This window comes from Plodia interpunctella, chromosome 2, assembly GCF_027563975.2.
Source record: "Plodia interpunctella isolate USDA-ARS_2022_Savannah chromosome 2, ilPloInte3.2, whole genome shotgun sequence".
Taxonomy (NCBI): Eukaryota; Metazoa; Arthropoda; class Insecta; order Lepidoptera; family Pyralidae; genus Plodia; species Plodia interpunctella.
Window position 1 is genome coordinate 12,376,431 of NC_071295.1, and position 22,312 is coordinate 12,398,742.

Sequence of the window (22,312 nt, forward strand, 5' to 3'; positions counted from 1 at the left end):
TCAATTAAACTTTTATGGCCTTTTATTGCAATTACTTTTTCGATAACTGTTTTACAAATTATGCTTAAAAGCCGAGGTCGATATTTTTAATTGGGCACTTTATAATCGCTTTTCTTATCGAACATTCTTAATCATTGGAAGTCCTGTTTCAGCTCATATACAGCTGAAAATTAGATAATTGGAGAGAATATAGAGATTTTTTGTTTGGTAGTACTGCTCACTCTCGGGATCATTGACCTGAAAAGAGGTCCCATATAAGAAGTGAACAGTAAATTGAGAGGTTTCACGCCCCTGTTAGACCACAATATGTGTATAGCACAATGAAGTGCAATTATTTCACAAGTCTTTACGTTTATTTTTGAAAGAGCTTTCTGCCGAACAATTCATACGGACAAACACTTTGAAAATTTTCGTGATCAAGATCATTTCAACATCACTGTGTATGGCTTGATAATCAGTATTGTTTCATATATCATTTTAGGTCAAATGATATTCGAAAAAAACTAATTAATACATTACATATCATTAATCAACTAATAAAAAGCCAATTACTGAGATATCCAGATAAAGTGCTCCTGAAAAAAGATTTTTGATGTCAAAGTTCGTCGTGATATTTTTATGCGCGAATGAAAAGTTGGGTCTAGATTAATTTACACAGACGTCTTACAATTTATCAATGCCGTCAAATTAAGAGATTATATGTCCTTTGGAATTTAGAATTTTGAACTTTTATTTATGTCCGGAATTATTGAAACGAACATTTCCTTAACTTGATGCGACACGGTTATAAGTTATGTACAAACATAATGGTGCGGTAGATGTTTGTCTGTGTGTATAGCGCAGTGGAGATCCGTGTTTGTCCACGCGGCGCGGTCCGTGCGCGGGAATATAAATATGTTGCTTACGTCCCCCGCTGCGCTGGGTCACAATATATCCTTGCTTCCGTACTAATTTTATAAAGAGAAAAGATTTTAATTTTTGTTTGTAATAAATAAATTCCTAAACTATTGATTACGACAAAATTTGACACAGATACAGACCAAACCATCAAGATTAACATAGATCACTTTTTTATGGTGGGTTTTACTCGAGCAAAGCCGGAGCGGGCCCTTACAATAGTTATACAATTGATAAACTAAAGATAGTAACTGAATGAGATAGAATATTTCAAGCTGTCGCATCTGTCTTGCCGTTTGACCTGAGACTGGACAATAGGTATTACCGCAATGTCAAATTTCTTCTCTTGTAATACGCGTTTCTCTTTCTTGCTTTAGAGAAAAGAAAAATATATCGATAACTATAGTGTTCTATATCTTCGTCTATTCAGTGCATGTTGTACATCAGCGAGCGCCAGGAGAACGTCTTTATAACGCGCGTGCGTGCGAATATTAAGCAGCACTCAACGGGCGCGCGCACTGGCTGATAACAAGCGGCTGTTTGTGGATTACCGCTCAAACTTTACATCACTGCCGGGAGATATCCGCCCGGCCGGTTACTTGGAGATCTAATGAGTATATGTATAACTATTTGAGAACAATCTATTTTCCTTTTATATTTTCAGCTATTTCTTTACTAATTAATTCACGCGTTTTTATCACTCAAGCGTTAATTGTGTAAGTTTTAATTTTTTTATTGGCAAATCAATTGACTCTGCGAAGAGCTTATTGAATAATTTTACACTTTGAAAAAACTACGGAGTAACATAAGCTACATGTTTATGGTTTTACTCGAGCGAAGCCGGGACGGGCCGCTAGTTTACCATATAGAGCAAAAAACTTCGATGACCATCGCTAAATACTTTAGTTTACAGCTTAGCTACAGATCACTGCAGCGACAGACAGCCAGCCAATACGGCGAACTTGGACTATTCATATCACTTCCTGCTAACGACTATTGATTGTGCCTGCACAGCCTCCGGCGTCTCCCCAGAACTTGGGGTTATAAGACAGATAGAAGTGGCCTTGCTTTCTTTCGTATCAAAAAAAGGATACTCACTAAAATTGGTTTTATACAGCAAAACGTAATTAACTGTGCTAACTGTTTTTTTTTTTGTTTATGTGAGTTTGTATCATTTTGATAAACATACATACATTTGATTTAGTATGTATGTGAGTGAACTCCGATAGTTTAAAGTCAATTCACTAACGTTGTCAGACTACAATAACATTTAATTTGTTTGCCACTTCCAACATGTCAGTATTCCAGCTTGCGTGTGCGTCTCAGACACGGCCATAGTGTGGGTGTGTGTTGTCGTGGATGAATTGAACCGCTCCAATTACCTCTCCAATTCTAGTACAATTCCTCTGTGAATATGATCTAAATGAAAATAGAGCTATGTTGTGTCAAATTATCAATTCTAATAGTTATTTATTTATCTGCCGAATGTAAATGAGGCAGAATTGTGTTCAAATAGTGGAAAATATGTTTTGGACTAATTATACTATTTCCCATTACGTCTATTTCAAATAGATTTTGCAGTTTCAAATATATATCGTATACCTAAAATAATTATACTCGTATATTCTTGCTTTCTTCAGCGTAATAGTTGAAATTTTCTTTGGAAGTTTTAGATTAACCAGAAAGTTATAAGAAAAGAAAAAAAAATCACTCTTTTGTTCTGTTTACGGTAAATTCTTCGAAAAAACTCAACAACAGTAAGATTTGCCGTCCGGTACCTCCATTAACATTATGTCTGATTCCAAACGATTCCATTGATCCCGGCAATAAGTAAAATCAAAACTCCCCATCAATGTGTAGCGCGGACCGATGAATCACGATTCACGTTCATTTCTCTCCTGAGAGTAATTTCATTTCTCGTGCAAAGCAAATCTCGATTCAATATTGCGTTTCCATAAGAACGACTTCGTAGGGCGTCACTACATTCCACTCCATGGACTTCCTGCCCATATTGCTTCTTTTATATCCATTACTACGTACCTATTTCTACTGTACATTTCATTTTATACAACTGTCTATTATGTATGTTGTATTAGTATTATGTATGATGGAAAAATAAAGCTATATATTCTTTTGATAGACGATTGTGATGCTAGGGGCATCCGAACGATTTTCGAATGCGAATTTTTCAGTTATTTTCGGATTAGTTGACATTCCGAAAATTGTTCCACTACTTACTTTATTAACACCGGAATGCATGTATATTTATAAAAGCGCATTTTCAGTGACAATTTTTCTATCTTCATTTGGGACTTAAAATTATAAGTATCAATAAAAATAATATGATTTGAACAATACTGAAATATGGTGAAGTATGTAGTTCGCAATTCCAATAATTTCAGTCAATCCATTTTTATTACTGGATCCAGTGCAGGAGGTCGATGGCTTGATAATGTTCATATCCACAATAACACAATATATATTAAGATGAATGCACAATGACATGTGCTAGAAATATTGTAATTGCGAAAGTTTATGAGGATGTATTTGTGTATGTGCGTGTGTATATTTGTTACTTTTTCACGCAAAATCTAATGGACAGATTGTTATAAAATTTGGTACACGGATAGAATATAACCTAGAATAACACAGAATATGTTTTATCCCGAAATTCCTACATAAATTCGTTTTCTCCATATACTTCCATAGCCCTGATCGTTTTCAATCTGTTTCTAATATCATGTTCTCCTATGACAGACATCAAATAGTAAGAAAATAATAGATTTGTCTCTGTCGCTCTCATTTCAAATGTATCGAGATAGGCGTTTTACTGGTCCTGTCTGCAGGCACGACACTTAGTTGTTTATTTTTATTACCACTGTACCGGAGTGGCAGCACTTTAACATTCTCGGATATTTTCTTTCCTAATGGTCGATTTTCAGATACCTGGAGCCAAACGCAGTGTTGATAAAGTGTTACTAACTACGTACGCAAATAGGATAAATAGGTTTCTACCTATACGAAGTGTTAAGAATACTTGAGCAGATTTTAGTATAATTCTGTGACTTATTTGTTTTATCAAAAGTGGTAAAAATAAGTGGAAAGTGTGAAAATTATAAATTCTAAAAGTAGCTACTACCACTGTCCAGCGCCAGCCACACACTATTCAGTTAATTGAACACTTTTCAGAGTAGAAGCAGCAGTTTCACCAAAAACAAAAGATATTTGTTGACACTCAGCCACCTGCTTGTGACGCGCCGCTGTTTGCACTAAACATGTATATTTGCATTCTGCTACGTGAGAATGCACTGTGCATCGAAGAAGTTTTATTCTGGGGTTGAACTCTTTATATTTATTTGTTTCAATCCTATATTGTTTTACATATATAATCGCCGTTACTTTTCTTTTCAAATTAGAATAAAACTTATTTTGTCGTAATACATCTAAATTACTTGCTAAAACAATTACATTCAATTAGGTAACTGGTAGAATAGAGCCCTTGGCTTGATGTTCGCCATCTACACTTTTACAGCAAAGTATAATAACTGAAATATTATAGGTTAGTTCACCCTATGAATAACTTGAAAGGACTTAGCAAGTGGTCACTTAAAGGGAACTATACTATCAATCAGTGATTAACTGACCCTACAGCCACGACGTTCACACGTGACCCCGGGACCAATTTGCATAATTCCCGGGAATTCCCGGGGACGCTGGACTAAATCCCTTGCTTGGAAAATCGCACTCTTACGGCGCGGACAAGCCAGGAATTCTGATTAGCTACCAAATTTTAATACTCAAACCTGTGTACAACTGTACTAACGGGTATTTTAAATTTTATCCTTTTAATGGGTAAAATCAAATTATTTCATTTAAACTGACTCTACATGATTTAATTTGATAAATGACTTTAAAATTTAGAAATTATATAAAAGAAGTACTTTGTAAAAAGGCATATTAGAAGTCTGACGATTATGTGGATGACAATAATGTTTGGCCCAAGTGCAGGATCCTCATAACATATGTAATTGGTTTATGATATTATTACGTACGTGTTGTACATTTAGCTTTTTATTTATAAATATATATATATATATATATATATGTATATATATATATATTTATATATTTTATATATATATATATATATATATATATATATATATATATATATTTTGTGTGACAATTTTCAATAATTTTATTGGAAATTCAACTTTTATTTTATTTATTCATTCAAATTTTGACATTTTTAATAATGATGTAAATTCGTTCTCCTAATTTTTAATATATGTATAAGACCTATATTTGCTAATTGACGTCCTTGGCTGCGGTGAAGTTTGTTGCGCCGCTTCTTCTTCACCTGCGCTTTGGAAGCCGGCAGTAGACTTAGTTTAAGTAATTTTTGACGTCAATAAGTGATGTATATCATCCTAAATTGAATAAAGAATTTTGAATTTGAATTTGAATTTGACTCCCCGCTGGCTGCAGTGGCAATCATATGTTTTCAGATAATCCGTATTTATGACAGTAATAAGTGGTATTTTAGTTTTTATTATATACATATACTACTTATTAAGCTTAAAAAATACGAAATATCTAAAAAAGTTTTTATTTTTATTAAATTAAGTGAATTTTCACTTCAGAAACAGAATGGACTCCCTTCAGAGGCAGTCAGGGGTACACTCCCCCACTTAAAGCAGTTTTTCCTTTGATTACACAGCTCATTGGAACAAAGGTTTTGTCGATAACGGAACAATGGCCGGAGGAGCGCATCACTGACGGGGAATTACATTCCGCAGCCAACACGATGTAGCAAATAGTGTTAATTGCTTTTGGAAACAGAAAACTATGGAAGTACTGTGAAATGTGTAATTAGTCCCATGTGTCGACATGGCCGTATATATTTCATTTTGTCCTTTATTTAGTTCTATTTATATTTAGTTTTTTATATCTCCATATATGTAATTAACACCTTACCTTACTATTATTACAGACAAATTGATTCAGGTACATATCACATAGGTAAGCACCAAAATAAGTCCGACACTTGTGTTTTGAGATCCTGATTTAACGATACTATATTTAATAGCAAATTCTAAATAGAGCTTTGTGAATCGAAAGACCTATCACTTATGAACAAATAATTTATGCACAACATTGCATCTGGAGATCGAGCCTGCAAGTTCTTGGAACTCTGGCACGGTGTAACAATAGCTGTAGGAAATCGGTAACCAAACACAGTGATATTCGATTAGTCGTTAAAAATCCTTGAGTTAATCAATTTACCAGAACATAGTTTCGAACTAACTTCGGGAAAAATAGCATCGAAAAGACTTGTTTCCTCAAGGACCCGCGCGTCTCTCAGGTCCGATATTGAAGCAAGCGCGTCCGCGATCGCGTGAAATCACATTTGAATAAAAGTCTATATCTTTATGGAGCAGGGCTGAGACTCTCGGCCGCCGTTAGTCACGCGATGTAGACACTGCCATAGGGTTGCCACTATTTGAGACAAATTATTCTTGCTTTAGTTTTTAACCCAGATTCTTTTCGTCAATAAATCGAGACCATTGCGGTGGGGTGAAACAAGCGATTGCTCTATAAATTCGAAGGAAACACGCGTGCCAAACACAGTAACCGTTTACTGGTTCTTTTTTATGGTATTTTTCTATGCCTTCCATTTTCGAGGAAATTATTTGGATTAATATAAAATAATGATTTACATACAACTTTTCTAACTAGAAATAAAGCTCAAATGTTGCATAAAAACAGACGCGGAGAACTAAGAACTTTGTTTATACTTAGCGATGAAAGCCGTAAGCCGGCAACCCTGGGCGGCGCGCCCGCCGCGCGGCGATCCGGTTGATCCGGGACGAAACAACCCGCTACTTACACCGGCCTCCCGACCCGGGACTTCTTCACGCCTTTATAAACTCTGCGACGACAGCTGCGGGCCTGCGACTGATATAGGCATAGAGAAAAAGTTGCTTACAATGTTTGTGACTATTGTAACTAAATATTGTAAGTTTCAAAGAAGAGAAGGAGAACAATATGAGAAGACAGTGTTAGTAGTGGTATTAGCACGAAGGACAGGAATGTCAAGTATATAACAGGTAAATAAATACATTAAAATCAAACTACAATCAACTTCCCGTAGATATGAGTCGATATTACAGCCCAATAATGAACACAATAATTTGATGACCATCATGAAAAGATCAGCTTTATCTCCACATTTCCACAGTCCGCGATGCTACATCGCGAATTAATTTAGTTAGGGGCCGGAAATGTCTCCCGCGTAATGCTGTTCCCGAGTTTGTTTCGCGAAAGAAGATTTAGCGAATATTCCTTATTTACTGCCGGCTGCTTTGATGTGATTTCTGAAAGAAACTCCCTTTGCGTTCTCTTTTAACACACAGTTGTTTATTTAATTCTTGATAGAGGTTAAATTAAAATGGCACACACATTTTCATTGTGTGCTTAATTGAATTATATACAATTACCAATTGTGTCCTCATTTACTTTTCGTTGGAATAAATTACTCGATAAAAATTAACATTTTCATTTATTTTCTCTCTCGTGTGTTCTTGGTTGCATTCGTAGCTAAGGTGTCGCGAAGCACGGAGTAAAATTTTGAAGATTTTGCAATGATTTTATAACCGGTCGCCTGACTGACGTTGGCCCGCTTTTGGAATGACATTGTTGCCTATTTAGCTGCTAAGGCCAGGTCTTTATTTCGTCTCGTACGACGTCCACGGAAGTATATGGAATGGTCCTATTGAAGGGCCATACACGATATTATAAACATAATTCGTTATTATTAAAAATGCCGACATTGTCTTGTTGTTATGGAGAAGCATTGCCCTTAAAAGTATTATATTCTCCGACTCAAACATTGAACAAAAAAGAGGAAGTGACTGCAAGAAACCGAACACTGAAATATATAGGTGAAGCCATAGGTCATAACAAACTTATAAAAATGTTCACATTTATAATCTACCTCCCCAGCCACACTAGTTGGCGGCCTGAGTCGCGACCATAGATAAAAGAAAGTCGCGATAGATACAAGTACATATCATATAATCCATACTTCGATTTAATCCATACTTCGAGCCGAGCGCGACGGCGACTGATTTATTGTCCCGAATTAAATTCAATTTCTACCAGAGTCAAACTAAAATGGCGCTTGAAACAATTTCAAATATCGAATTGGTAAATTAAATTCCAAGAGGTGGCTTTGGCTCTTGCAACGTATAGGTTAAAAACATTTTAAAAATACTACATGCATATTCGAAAATATATCGGTATAATATAAATTCAATCCTTTGGGAGTCTGGTTTTATGGGTCTAGACAGACAAAACTTCATGTGTATCGTGTTGATTTTGGATTAGAAATAGTTTAATTTTTTAATAGTAAAATTTAATCATCTAAATTTAAACCGAAAATTAATGGCTTTATCTTACATTTCGACCATACATTACACTAGCGAGGTATGCCTTATGAAAAAGACTATCTATTGATAGCTTGCAAATTGTGTAATGAAGTTTAAATCAAATATTATGCACACGTAAAGTTTGGTCATAAGCCTATTTGTAATCTTTAGGTTATCCTATATTGTATATTGTGAACTATATCTTTGGAACTATGTATTAACTCTGTATTGACATAGAACCCGACGAATGAGTTTATTAGTTACGGTGAAACAATCGTAAATATCAATATGAACGGACATAAAACGTAACCCGTCCATTTAGGATGACCGTCGGTTAGTATTGAAGTTAGGCTCTATGAAACGCTATCAATGTGTAAACATGGAATATCTTACTTACGGTTCACCCAACAACAATTTGTATTTTATTTGACGGCAATATGGTCTCTTTGAGATTAAATTTAGAAAGAATATTAAAAAATTATTGACATCAAACATTTGTATACAAAATAATAAAAGTAAGTACTTATTTGATAAATACAAATTTTGATTGATAAAAATGTTGTTTTTATCAAATACTCACGTATACTTAGCGTAATAGTATACCTAAAATATTAAATTATATGGAAAGCAATAAATTAATAATAATGAAAGTAGAATCTTTCGTTCTCTGTAATGAAAATGTGGAATTATTATTTCTTTAGGCTGACCATCGCAGCCGCCACGTGAAGTATATTGTCGTAGCGAACTTCAGCCCTGAGGGCTCGTGGCAGAGGAAATTAATCGCTCCCAAATGGTGTTAAAGTTGTAGCAGTCAGGGTTGTCATATATATAATAGATTTGTATAACACACGAAAACAAGTTCAATCCAAACTCTGAAGAACCGCATGTCTGTCGAAACTTTTACATGATCATATTTTGCTTTAAACAAACTCACTTCTAACATTTCAAAGCATTACGCAAAGATGAAAAGTTCGTTGAGAAAAGAAAAGAAAAGTATATACAATCTCTGAGTAAGTACTGTCTCTAAGATGATCACAATATTTCTATTGTAGATTTGTCAACCCTAGCCCCATGGGATGACCGTCGCCGGCGCCGGTACAAGTTTTAATTGTAATTCCCGGTCGCGCGTCACGGCGCACTAGTTCAACGTATTTCAAGCCGTTATTGCGGAGGTATGAACTTCGTTGAAATTGCTTCTGTTACAAAGTTGGAGCCGGATGATACAGATTCCATAAAAATACGACACGTCCATACTTTGTTTAATTATTCTAAACGTTTAGTGTCGTTGAATGGAAATATATTTGTATTAAAACCGGTAAGATCGTCGTCTGTTCAGCCAAGTCACTGAACGTTTCATTCCAAAACTTAGCTAGTGACCTTTTAAATCTTCAATTGAATACCGGCGTTTAATTAGCGGGCTAGCCTTCCAATTAAATGACTGTTTTACCCAAATGGCTGCGACGTGTACATGACTTTCTAAACCAATGGTGTTTGAGGTTTGCTACCAGATTACCAATTGAAACAAAATTAAAATACGTATTGTGCCGTATATAATAATTATCATATTTACTATAATATTCAAGTTAAATTTGGATTAATTTATTATATATTCAGTACGTAGTTATATACAGCTTCTGTTTCGATGTCTCTGTTATGCTCTAATTAAATACTCAGAGATTTCACGGACTTTTCATAAAGTGATTACTCTTCCTGGTGAACTGAGCAAGATCATGATAAAAGCAAACACATACATATGTACATACATAAATGAAACTTGCGCAATCTAACATTCATCTTCGAAGTTTCCCTCCGTGAGCTACAGCAGCTCCGCTGTACGTTTATTAAACTTTGGACATGGAAATATCGTGCATTCCATAAAAAATATAATGTATTTATGTTTGGAAAAAACAAACATTACTACATAAAATTTTTAATTCGCTTTGACAAAAGTTACGTTACGCCCCCGCCCACGAATTGTAGCACCCGTTTAGGCACAACTACTTTTCTTTTTGGACGATTTCGCTTTTATTTCTCATGATACTTCAAATCCGGCCACAGGATCCCGCCCCATAATACGACCACCAAGGCCACCCAGAACAGGAACACATAGGAACACATAGAATACTATGTGTCCTTTCTGCATATCAGCTGCTAAAACAATAGCATTCCCGAGGAGGGTTGACGTCAGGCAGGCGGCCGATCCTAAAATCACAGCCGGATATTCAATATTTTAAGGTTTTATTTGTACACTGACACCGCGACGTCACAGGAACAACAGGGAGAAACATGTAAGGATTGCAGAGAGGTAAGTACTACTTCGTCGTGATCAATACATATAATAAAATTGAAGAAAGGCCAAATTTGTACATTGGATATTTTTTTAAAATTCTTCATGGAATATGCTTAAGTTACTGATATAGAACACGAAAATATAGTTTTGGAGATTTTTGTCTGTCTGTCTGTCTGTCTAAACGCGCATCACTCACATCTATTGGACCGATTTGCTTGAAATTTGGTATGTAGGTACCTTATATACCGGGTTAACATCTTATAGATATTTCATCCCGGAAAATAAGGAAAGCATGTAGAAACTAAAATAACAGTCCACGGAGAAGATTTATTTTAAAATTTTGTAGAATGATGTAAACAGAATATAAACAAATTGTTTTTATCGATTAAAGTCTGTTATAGATGTAATAGGCGCAGTATGTATCAATATTTCAGTATAAAACTTTTCCGTTACTGAAAGACTGATTGACTAGACTGACTGACAGACAACATACACCCAAAAAACTGCTGGGCGGGAAGCTGAAATTTGGCATGTAGGTGAGCATCAAGAGAGGACTTTTAGAAATTCTACTCCGAAGGGAGTGAAAGGGGTGAAAAACTGTCAATATGAAAGTTCTACACCGTTGAAGTTAGTGACTTGAAAATTTGGATTTTGTTTGTTTACAACAAAGTAATGAATACGTGTTTCAGATTTTTCTGAAAATTAACCCTCAACCCCTTCATAAGGGGGGTGAAAGATTGTATGGGACTCAATACAATTTTTAAGATAAAAAGCTGAAAATTGGCACACTTACTTTTTGTAGTAAATGACAGTAATAGTATATACAAAAAATGTTTAATTTACGTTTGTGGTTAATGAAAAACCAGGACGTAAAATGTCATGGAAAATGGGACGGCAAGTGTTGCAGAAAGCGGGAGTGCGAGAGTAGGAGCGGGAAATAGGAAGGAGACACGTAGTGGGAAACAGGACGGGACACATTGCAAAAAACATGATGGCACTATATTTAGGAAACGGTACGGGATATCTACTTTACATTACACAGCAGAAAGCGGGATTGGACAAGTTTGCAGGACGAGACACGCAGCGGAAAACAAAAAATTGAACTAAAGATGAAAAAAAATGCTAATTTGAATCATATATGTTTACCAGTCTTACAGAGTACGCGATAAAAAAATATTGAGATTTTACTATGAAATTCACGCGGGCGAAGCCGCGGGCAAAAGCTAGTCTAAAATATAATTAAAATTAGCGAATCTATGGTGCCGCCTTATCCGAGTCCTATTTAATTAGGAGGCAGAAGATCTCTTCCCGCGGGAGCTCGTGTAAATAATTAATCAGTTTTTAAATTATTTTCTCAAGAGTAGCCCTGAAATTAACACTTCGTTATTTATTCAGTTAATCCTTAGGGACATATTGTTTATAATATCACTAGTAACTTCGCTTGGCTGTCTGTGTTATATTGTCTACTTTTACTTTGATTACTAATATTATTTTAAATATATATAGTTTGGTAGTAAGGAAAAGCAGGGCCAAAGTCCATCGTTACTAAGTAGTACTCCTCACTGGGCGTCCTGGTGTTACTGCCGCATTCTCAAGCAATAGCCGGGAAAACAGGCTTTTTGAAGCTCGCGTACCTTTTGGTAGCTTAACATAGAAAGGTAGCTTAAAATACTTAGGTTTAATTAAGTTGCCAAGATAAAATAAATTTTAATTATGTAATTGCAAGATAAATTAGACCATTTTGGTGGAGCGTTGTTCACTGAGTGTAGGCAAAATCCAGAAAATCCGGTATTCTGTCGGGTCGCGTCTCAGCACGAGTGTGTGCACGTGAATTATATATACATCAAGGCGCAATTCACATCATAACTCGCTTTGTGAAGCTGTGGGCCACGGAAACCACGAGAGAATACACCACAAACATGCTTTCATTTGTTTTATTTATTAAACACACATGGAGAAAACGAACCGTCGGCTAGCTAAGATAATATATAAGATTTTGAGTGTGTCTTTGCCATTGCAAGTGCCATTTCTACCTTCTAACAATAACATTTAGAGTGTTTAAATCGCAAGCATACTTCTCGTTATATCCACGATAGGGCTCTACAGAACTTTTTACATACCATTTTAAATTCTACTACTTTAAATTATTTTATTTAAGCTCATAAATTAAGTGTATCTAAAAAGCATAAAACAGATACGTGAAAGCCAAAAAGAATAAAACAGTACATAAAAATTGATCGTGAAGGCGACACGAAAGCCGTATAAGGCATCGCTTAATAAAACGAATGAGTAATAAAGCTCAGTTCATAGAGCCTGCTTTGCATACCAATGGCGGACCAAACAGCGCCGCCGAATATTAACACGGATAAACTTGATACGCGCCCTTTGCGACTATAACTTCATCATTCGTGGCTCTGCTGGAGAGGATTCGAAGCGGAAATAACAATAGGTTGCGTGGGAGCGGGAAGTCGAGATGGGTGACCATAAAATATATCTCACGTAGCGCTTTCAACGGCATGTTATATTTAAGAGTATGTAACAGTAATAGTAGGCAGTCGTTTGTCCTGAGTGCCCAAACATCTGCACTCGAGCTGATCTAATGGAAGCCATTGGGGCTGTTTCGTGGTCATATCATAGTCCATCCTCCTCATTAATTCATAAAGAAGCCAACGCCCATCAGTTGGGATATTAAAGGGCTGATGTTGATAAGTAATGATTTGGTTTGCAGGTGTCATGGATCCGTCACCGCGACCTGCACATCCTGACCGTGGGAGGCTACACGTACACCTCCGACCAGCGGTTCCAGGCGACACACTCCGCACAGACCGACGACTGGACGCTGCACATCAAGTGGGCGCAGCAGCGGGACGCCGGCGTCTACGAGTGCCAGGTCTCCACGCAGCCCGTGCGCTCCTTCTTCGTCACGCTGCACGTTGTTGGTGAGTTGTTCATTTTTCAAGCCTTTAGAGGTCATGCCTTTTTTTTATCACATTTTTAAAGAAAGTTAACCCTAGTCTTTCGGGAAGAAAGGAAGTGAAAGGGAGATTCTGGTTAGAAGTATAAACTACTTAAAAAACTCCGGGTCTTTCAATGTAAATTATATAATACATTTAATAAATCACTCAAGGATTACTGCTTCGCATTATATTTACCTAGCACATATATTGCGTACGGCTTTATTATTGAATTTTACAGTAAACAGCACGTTTCAACCATAAACATTATCAGTGCAAATATCGTCGGCCTTAGCAAACAGATGCCAGGGCGTCTCTTAGTCTCCGCAAAGCAGCATTATTTTCGTTTGATCCACGATCAGAAGTGGGACGCCGAGCGCGAGGTCGCAGGTCGCGGCAGATCCCGACAAATGTCGAGGCGAACGCGACGCGAATCGACACCAGCCATTGTCACGGAACATTTTAACATATTTATTGGAGCGGATGGGCGTGCTTCGAATTAATCGGGCCGAGCGCCCAAAACAGCAATTTGTTGTAAATCCAGAGATAAAAGCCGGCACCGGCCGTCGGCGGCCGCAATCGAATTCATCACGGACCTTGTATTTGTCTAAATAAACGGACCGAAATCGAATGCGTATCGCAATCGGCGGCCTGTGGCACGCGTTTATTGTAACTGATAGCGAAATATGGCCGCCCCAAATGAAACGCTGATAGAAAATTTTATAGAATACCCTTATCGCTACTTCCAAGGCGAATACGAATGATTTTTCTCGCAAACGCAATCGTATTTCTGCGCAGGTTCAATTTGAACCTCATGGGTCAGTTGGGCGCTCGCCAGCCTTTTATAAATTGAGATTGGTTCATATCAATTGGTTCTATAACTCGCGCCCGGTGTAACTAAGTGCTCGGACTGAATGCTCTCAGTAATAGCCGATTGGAACGCAAATAATCTGCGAGTCCGTCTACTGGGAAGTTAGTAACATTGAAAGCACCTTGTAGAGTAAGTACCTCAATGAAATTGCATTACTTCAATCGGTTATCGAGCGTCGACAGAGAGTCGTTTCGTCGTTTGGAAGATGAGACTCGATGAAAATGTTAATAAAGGGGAGAACTCCTCATAATTTCCATAGTTCAACAATTCAAATAAGACATTAGCATTGGAGGCAGCGGCGCGGCCGATCGCTCACATTTGTTATAATTCCACAGATTTCCAGTAAGACTGTACTTGAAGTGGGTCCACAAAACCGTTGAACAAATATTCGGTCTCAGCGCGAATCATGTTGTTTTGTTCCATAAAATACATAAAAACAGAATCACTTCAGATACATGTCCACAGTGTTCCGGTCGATCCAGTCAAACGAAGTAATATAAAATGTATATTGCAGAACTTTTTGTGTCAAATAAACTTTTGATTTTATTTGCACTTGTGACTTGCACATTACACAAGTATAGCGAAATACGAAAATGTTATCGTCACAATAGTTTCCTTAGAATAAAATAAGAAGACGCTCTAGTATAATAAAGAGACCATGCCATCAATTCCCGTATAGGATTTTCTGCTAAACTTGCAATTTTGTTTCTAGTGCAACCTCCATTTAGTATTAGCTTCCTGATCGTGCTGGAAAGAGACGGACTAAAGCTGAGAAGCTTTAGTCCGTCTCTTGCCTTGATGTGATTATTCTTCGAAAGTACTCGAGACTTTCAAATAGTAAAATCATTTAGAAATTCAGAATTTTCGTACGTTCGCTGGCTCTTTGAGAACGCGGGCAATTTCCTCTATTCATAAGAATACGTGTTTCGTTATTCATGACTTTCACTCGCTCGAGTATTTCAGGGATGAAATAAGGAAAAACCATTTATTTTACAGCGCTCTTATAACACAGTTTTCAACGAATCGAGTTGTGTTGTTATTTGTAATTCGCGTCGGAAATGTTGGAACTCGCTCCAAGTATTGATAGTATATTGCGATCGTAGAAAATTTCACAATTTTCTATAGTGCATTGAAGCATTGTTGTGCGACATGAATGAGTGTCGATTCATTCAATATTTATTAAAGAGTAACCGTTACGCATTTAAAACCAGTCAGGTATTATAAAGATTCCTATAAATTAATAAAAGGCAAATTATACTTTGCACAAGAATAAACATAAAATGTTGTGATTCCGACAGATTGCGAGGAGATCTACAAAACTTACCTAAACCAGTGGCTGCAACAGCAGATGCTCGAGGACGCGCCCGCGCCGCTCAGTGAGTCGCGACCGCGTGTTGTTCGCACCCCACCCTGATATACCATAACTTTTTTAAACAATTGGATCCAAGGAAGCTTTTAATCTAACGACAGGAGCTTCCGTTGATGATGCAATGAGCTTGGCTTGGCTTCTAACAAAAACGTTCTAGGGTGCTACTAATCTAGTGTGAAAGTTTTATAATAGTTTTTTTGTCTTTCATAACATTATGTTTTTTGTTTGCGTGATAATAATATACATTTCTTTTTCATTTATTTTGGCACATAACAGTCATTATACAGGATATTTACATTCAACAAAAACAAATTTTAAGTACTAGACAAAAACAGTGCCGAATCTTATTTAAGTTATACATAGTATAATTACGTTAACAACATGCTTAACTTATGTTCTAGCTACTCTCTTAAGCTCTAATCTCGTAGAAAATTTGGAAAATATGCGAGCTATAAGTTAATTCTGGTCAACGATCTGAATTAAAAACAGACCAAACGATCGAGACTTTATCGATCAATAAACTTTTTACTAATCCAAAAATGTTGTTGTTTGTTTTCAATACAACAACAATCTTAAATTTTGAATAAATTATTTTTAATTGTCGTAACACAAAATACAATACGAACAGAAAGCGCCGCAATAAAACAGATTTGATTGCGCCTTTGTGTGCGCTAACGTCATTGAACTCAAAATATAAAATTCCGAGTGCAATTTCAAAAACTGGAATGCCGCAAATTATGTTCGCCCGTTCTCCTAGTAGAGTTCTGTTTCATCGAAAAATATCGGGTTTAATATCGGGGCTCGGGTTTATTTCTCAATCCTGCCGCTTATGAGTCAATTTAATTAAAATCCCCTCCATGACACAACATCGGGCACACTTTCAGCTCGCCCAATATGGCCCAAGTAAGTCGTAACTAATAGTAATTAAATCTACTAACTTTACTAACCTAAATGGGTTTTCGGACAGTTTATGTGGTATTACTCTAGTCTTACTGTTGATATTCCCTAATATCAACAAAGTTTGTGTTTGAAAGCAGAGTGACCGTCGGCAAGCCTGATGCTAGAGAGGTGTAGTACAGCGGCTGAACACACATCAACTATTGTTTATTTCTACAATGTAATATTATATTCTAATTATAGTCGGCATGAATTATATTCTAATTTCTCTTATCAAGTAGAAATATCATCGATTTTCAAGTAAGAAAGTTATATAAGGAAAATCTATCTTGCATTTCCTTTATTTGGCCATGATACAAGAATTAAATATTCAAACAAAAGAGATCTCGCCGCGCAATCGGCCGAGTAATAACATTTGAAGCAGTCCCACACGGCTGCATAACATTGAGCGTTCACAAATGTATATCGACCGTAACCCACGAGCCATGCAAATGAAAATCATCCGCCCTTTACACGGCTACATAATAAATGATTCGAAACATCCAGCCGCTCGCAACATCCTTTATAAAATGAATCGTGTTAATTGAATCCCATCCATTCTGATATTAAGAGCCGTCAGCGACAGGCGAGCGCGGAGTAGAGGCCGAGAGAGCGGGGGAGAGGGGCGGCATTATAACCCGGTTATAACTGGTGGTTGTTATACTGTGCCGAAAGTGTTTTCACATTCACACTCGTGTCCAATTGTTCTGCAAGACAAATAGACTTAACGAGTATCCTGATTTCGCCTGACAGCCTCCGACAAGGCACATTCAACACCCTGACAGATTAAAAATATGATATTTTATCAAAAAGCGGTGAAACGGGCCCTGAATATCAGGTTGCAAAGCTACTTCTAGGAGGTCCTAAAACAAGAATTAATTAAGTTACGAATGAATTTGTACTCTAAAATTCTGAGTTGAAATGTTGTAGGTTAACTACTGTTACACACAACTCACAATACAAAACCTATAAAAATTTTGTGAAATACTCTTAGGTATTGCTTAACCAGCCGCAGCTCCGATGTCGCTGAATTTATACAATTCAAAGAAGCCGGCCGAGCGCTCACGCAAAGACCGAACGCACGTCATCTTGGATCGGAGTTGGTAACATATTTCGCTGACTGTGATTAGGATTTAGGTTATGTGTGTTGTAAATATAATTTAATTTTAATATATGCGTAAAATTATTCTATCTCACGTATACAGTTTTTTTATCTATTTAGAAAATTATCAGCTTATTCAATTTAATAAACAAGTATAACAAAAATAATGTATCGACAAAAGGCATTTGTAAGTTTTTACATTAAAATTTCTTCGATTCTTATTCATAAACAATGACAAGTAAAACATTCTGTCGAAATAAAGACAAACACACGCACATACAGCGCAATTCACAAACCAACCAACAATCACAATGTTACTAGTTACTATCATATCAGCATTTTATGATTTGAATCCTCAAGACAAACTATAACAACACGATAATAATCTTATGCCGGCTACACACTACAGCGTGTCGACGGCGCCTGGTCGACGCGAATGCACGAACATTGCGTAGAACTTATATATGAAAACTATAATATTATAGCAATAAAAACAATCAATGTATACCAAATTCGCAAAGTTTGGCACAATGCACCGCGATAATGAATAGCCGGCATTATATGTAAAAGTGAGCTCTATTGAGCTTCTCACTGTGTCAAGTCAGTTTTGAGAACCATAATAAAAAAAAGTTTCTTAGTACATAAATAATTCGTTTCGGTTCGGGTTCGGGTTCGGGTTCTTTAATATCAATGTAAAGCTAATTAGCATATCCGTTGTGTTCTCTTCATTATATAGCTCAAGAGAGAGATGCCACACACTCACGACGTAAAAGTAAAGTAAGTGAATTGCAAACATTATGGATATAATGTATTCTCAAACTCAATGTCATCATTCGTAATCCGCTTTTATCCGGAACTCTTACGATTTTAATTAATGTTGAAAACTTCACCGAACTCGAAAACAGATTGGAAATTAATCGCGTTCCCAATCAAAGCGAAATTAAAAGTCGAATCGGAACTTAAAAGCTCTGCAGCTCAGGCTGCTGGGATCGCGCGTTAATCTGCAAACCTGCGTCCGTGTGCAGCTGGTCCACTCATTTCTGTTTAACATTGCTTCAAAATGTTTCCGGAGGCGTTATTATTTCCTTTGAATATTAATCACTATATAGTATAAAACAAAGTCGCTTCCCGCTGTCTGTCTATCCCTATGTATGCTTAAATCTTTAAAACTACGCAACGGATTTTGATGCGGCTTTTTTAGATATAATTAGATATAATTCTTGAGGAAGGTTTACATATAATATTCACGGCTTTACCCGAGCGAAGCCGGGACGAGCCACTAGTAATAAGTAAAAAAGTAAGTAAAAAAATATGTAGCAAAAGATACTATAAATCTATTAATATCCCTATCAGCGGCAAAAACAAATTGGTAAAAACAATCCAATACTGGTATCCAGTGTCAAGGGGATACTTTAATACGTTGTAAACTACACAGAAACGAATAAAAGAAGTTCGAACTATCTGTGCGTTATGGAATATAAGAAGTGAGGAAATAAGGAATTTACCGCATATTAAGACAGACTACCGTGAGATGCAGGTGCGAACACTCGCGGTTACGGCGCACATTAACCTCATTTAGCAGCTTCCTAGATACAAGTTGTGTAACTTGCATAGTGGCCGAGTTTACTCAGTTGTCTACATTAACTATACAAATATTTGACAAATCACGAACTTCGTCTTGTAACTTAAATCTTTATGATTTTACTATTATCTACCCAACTCTACCCAACTTACTTTCGAAGTCGCCTCTATCACTCGGCATAGTGCTACAGTATGTAGTATGCCGAGTGATAGAGGCCGGTATAGCCTGTGTACCTACGTACATAGAGGTTAAAATCAAGTGCACCGCACCTGACCAAAAACGCTAAAAAAGCCAATATTAGTCCGAGAAGAGAGTTAAACATAAAGTAGACAAATCACCCAACATGCCATCAAACAGATGAACTCTTTACTCGCTGCTCGACCGCTCCCAATCTCTCAATATGAACTGAGCTAAGCGTTTTATCGCGTGCCTTACGAGCTCGGCTCCATGATAACCCACGCAAAGGGGCATATTTATACAGCGCGGTGCAACATGCAAGCCCGCGATGCGACAGCCAGCGTTATTGCGATGTGGTACACGAGCGCCGCGACGTGCTGCAATACTGGCGCTAGCGGGCCCTTAATAGGGAGATGCGATTTCACAGTACTATGTCATTGAGTGCCGCGGCTAGTGGAATATGTGAGTTGAAGTTCCTTCGCAGTTGTCCTCTCAGTATTGGTTGATCTCATACTTATTGATGCTTGTCTTGTAAGAAAAACTGTAATTAAATTTGCACTTGTGATAAAAATAAGTCTAATGGTCCATCAACCTTTGGTCTAATGGTCCATCAACGTTTGACAACCTCGGTGGCGCAGTGGTAAGGTTCTTGCCACTGAACCGAGAGGTCCCGGGTTCGATCCCCGGTCGGGTCATGATGGAAAATGATCTTTTTCTGATTGGCCCGGGTCTTGGATGTTTATTTATATATGTATTTATTATAAAATATAGTATCGTTGAGTTAGTATCCCATAACACAAGTCTCGAACTTACTTTGGGACTAGCTCAATCTGTGTGATTTGTCCCAATATGTTTATTTGTTTTATTTGTTTATTTATCAAATACTTAAAAGTGAAAAAAGAACCAAGACCTTCAATAAAGAGCATACAATATTTAAAATACTAGATGTGAGAACCTAATTTTACTTTCGTCATACAACAGTGACTATAACAGCTTTAAATTATATTGCGTGTGGCAATGTTTGCCAGTGACGAGGTCCTCACATAGAATGCCAGGATTGACTCGCTATGAAGAAGCTTGATATTTTTATGAAAAGTGAGCGAAAGGAAAATGTTCTAACCAGTTCGTAGCATAAAACATAAGTTTAGCCTAACGATACGGCCGGGTGAAAATGCGGCAGTTTATATTCAGCTGAGCTAGTCGCCGAGCTGCCGCAGCCACACCTGCAGAGACCACCTTCTGTATCATCGGTGGCCAACGGCATGTGCTGGATTTTATATTGAGTAAAATAAGAATAACGATGTTACTTATAATCGAATATCTATCATCAATCTCGAGCATCGGGTGGTCCATAATTGGAAGAGATTACGTGAAGATGTAGTTTCTGCATCATCAATAAATTCTTATAAAACTAGACTTGGCACGTAGTTGTAGTAGTCTGTTACGATACAATGAATGAATTTATCCTATGTTATATTTATAATACGCGGCTATTATATACCATATATTACGCGGCATAAAAGCACAAAAATAAAATGCAATATTAGTATAACATGCAATAATTATATAATATTTAATCTTCTAAGCCAAATTACTTACAGCATAAATTAATATAATAGCCGCAAGCACAAAGCCATTGTCTTGCGGCGGGGCGGCGAGCGGAGCGTGCCGCGGATTAGATACCATCGGACGGTGAAATGCCGAATTTGAGTTGCCAACTGCGGAGCCGCAGGTTGCAATACTCGAACAATAGTACAATCTGTTGCATTCCATTCATTTATACATTTTTATAGTTGTTGTTTCGTGTCTTTCTAGTAGTTTAAAAGACACTATTTTATCATACATATATGCAAACTTTAGTCCCGTGGACACAGAATGATGAAAAAACGTTGTAATCAATTCAAATTGAATTTTGTATAATCGCTCTAGCATCGGAAAAATCTTATGTACAAGTTACGAAATAGCATTGCGAGGTAATTATATTTTTATACAGCACGAACAAAGTTTCGAAGCTAACCTTAAGTATTCAAGTTGAATTTTGTAATTATTAACAATATAAGCGGCTTCTCAATTATTGAGACGACACATTAATACTCTTCGCTAATAAACTAAATCTCGTGTCACAGGCAGTACGTCACGTCCCGTCCGTAATGACGTCATTAAAACACACTCGCGCCTGATTGCAAAGCATTATTAATTAATTTCGTTTGTATCCGATAGCTGACAGCCGGTACGGTCAACAACATATCATCCCATGCAAACTCACCGCGGATTCGCCGCTATTGCCCAATATATAGGTCCGTAGAGTAACTCGATACGCAGTTGACAGTTCATCAGATATTACATGAATAACTCGTGACTAAACGCAACACTGATTGTGATGGACAAACATGACGGCAAATATTCGTGAAATAATTATTTACATATTTTATTCTAAGGCAAGATATACAAATATAATGATGAATATTCTATTTTGATAATCCGCATGGGAAAAGCACCAATTCCTGTTCATGATGATGGTCGAACAGAAATAACACAGACAAAGAAGCCAAGTCGAGATTAGCATCGTTAGAACAATCGAACACTTAATATTATTCATCTAATAAGAATGCCTCGCTGAAGTAAACTCACTCGTTGTTCAGCAGATTACTCAAATTTGGCTGCAGTAAAAGAGGCGTTATACACAATATAAATTGAACTGTTG

General features: G+C 36.9%; 2 protein-coding genes across 9 annotated transcripts in view; one reads left to right on the forward strand and one right to left on the reverse strand.

Annotated features, from left to right (window-relative positions):
* The window catches only part of LOC128681677 (zwei Ig domain protein zig-8-like), a 375,154-nt gene that overhangs the window by 322,643 nt on the left and 30,199 nt on the right, over positions 1-22,312 (forward strand). For 6 of the 8 annotated variants that reach the window (XM_053765828.2, XM_053765773.1, XM_053765781.1 and 3 more), the window contains exons 4-5: positions 13,346-13,556; positions 15,741-15,818. In XM_053765828.2, coding sequence (XP_053621803.1) covers positions 13,346-13,556; positions 15,741-15,818 — 289 coding nt within the window. The remainder of the gene's footprint in view (positions 1-13,345; positions 13,557-15,740; positions 15,819-22,312) is intronic. The other 2 variants (XM_053765810.1, XM_053765818.1) reach the window with 1 other exon arrangement.
* The window catches only part of LOC128681656 (pickpocket protein 28-like), an 82,641-nt gene that overhangs the window by 13,936 nt on the left and 46,393 nt on the right, over positions 1-22,312 (reverse strand). The window lies entirely within an intron of this gene.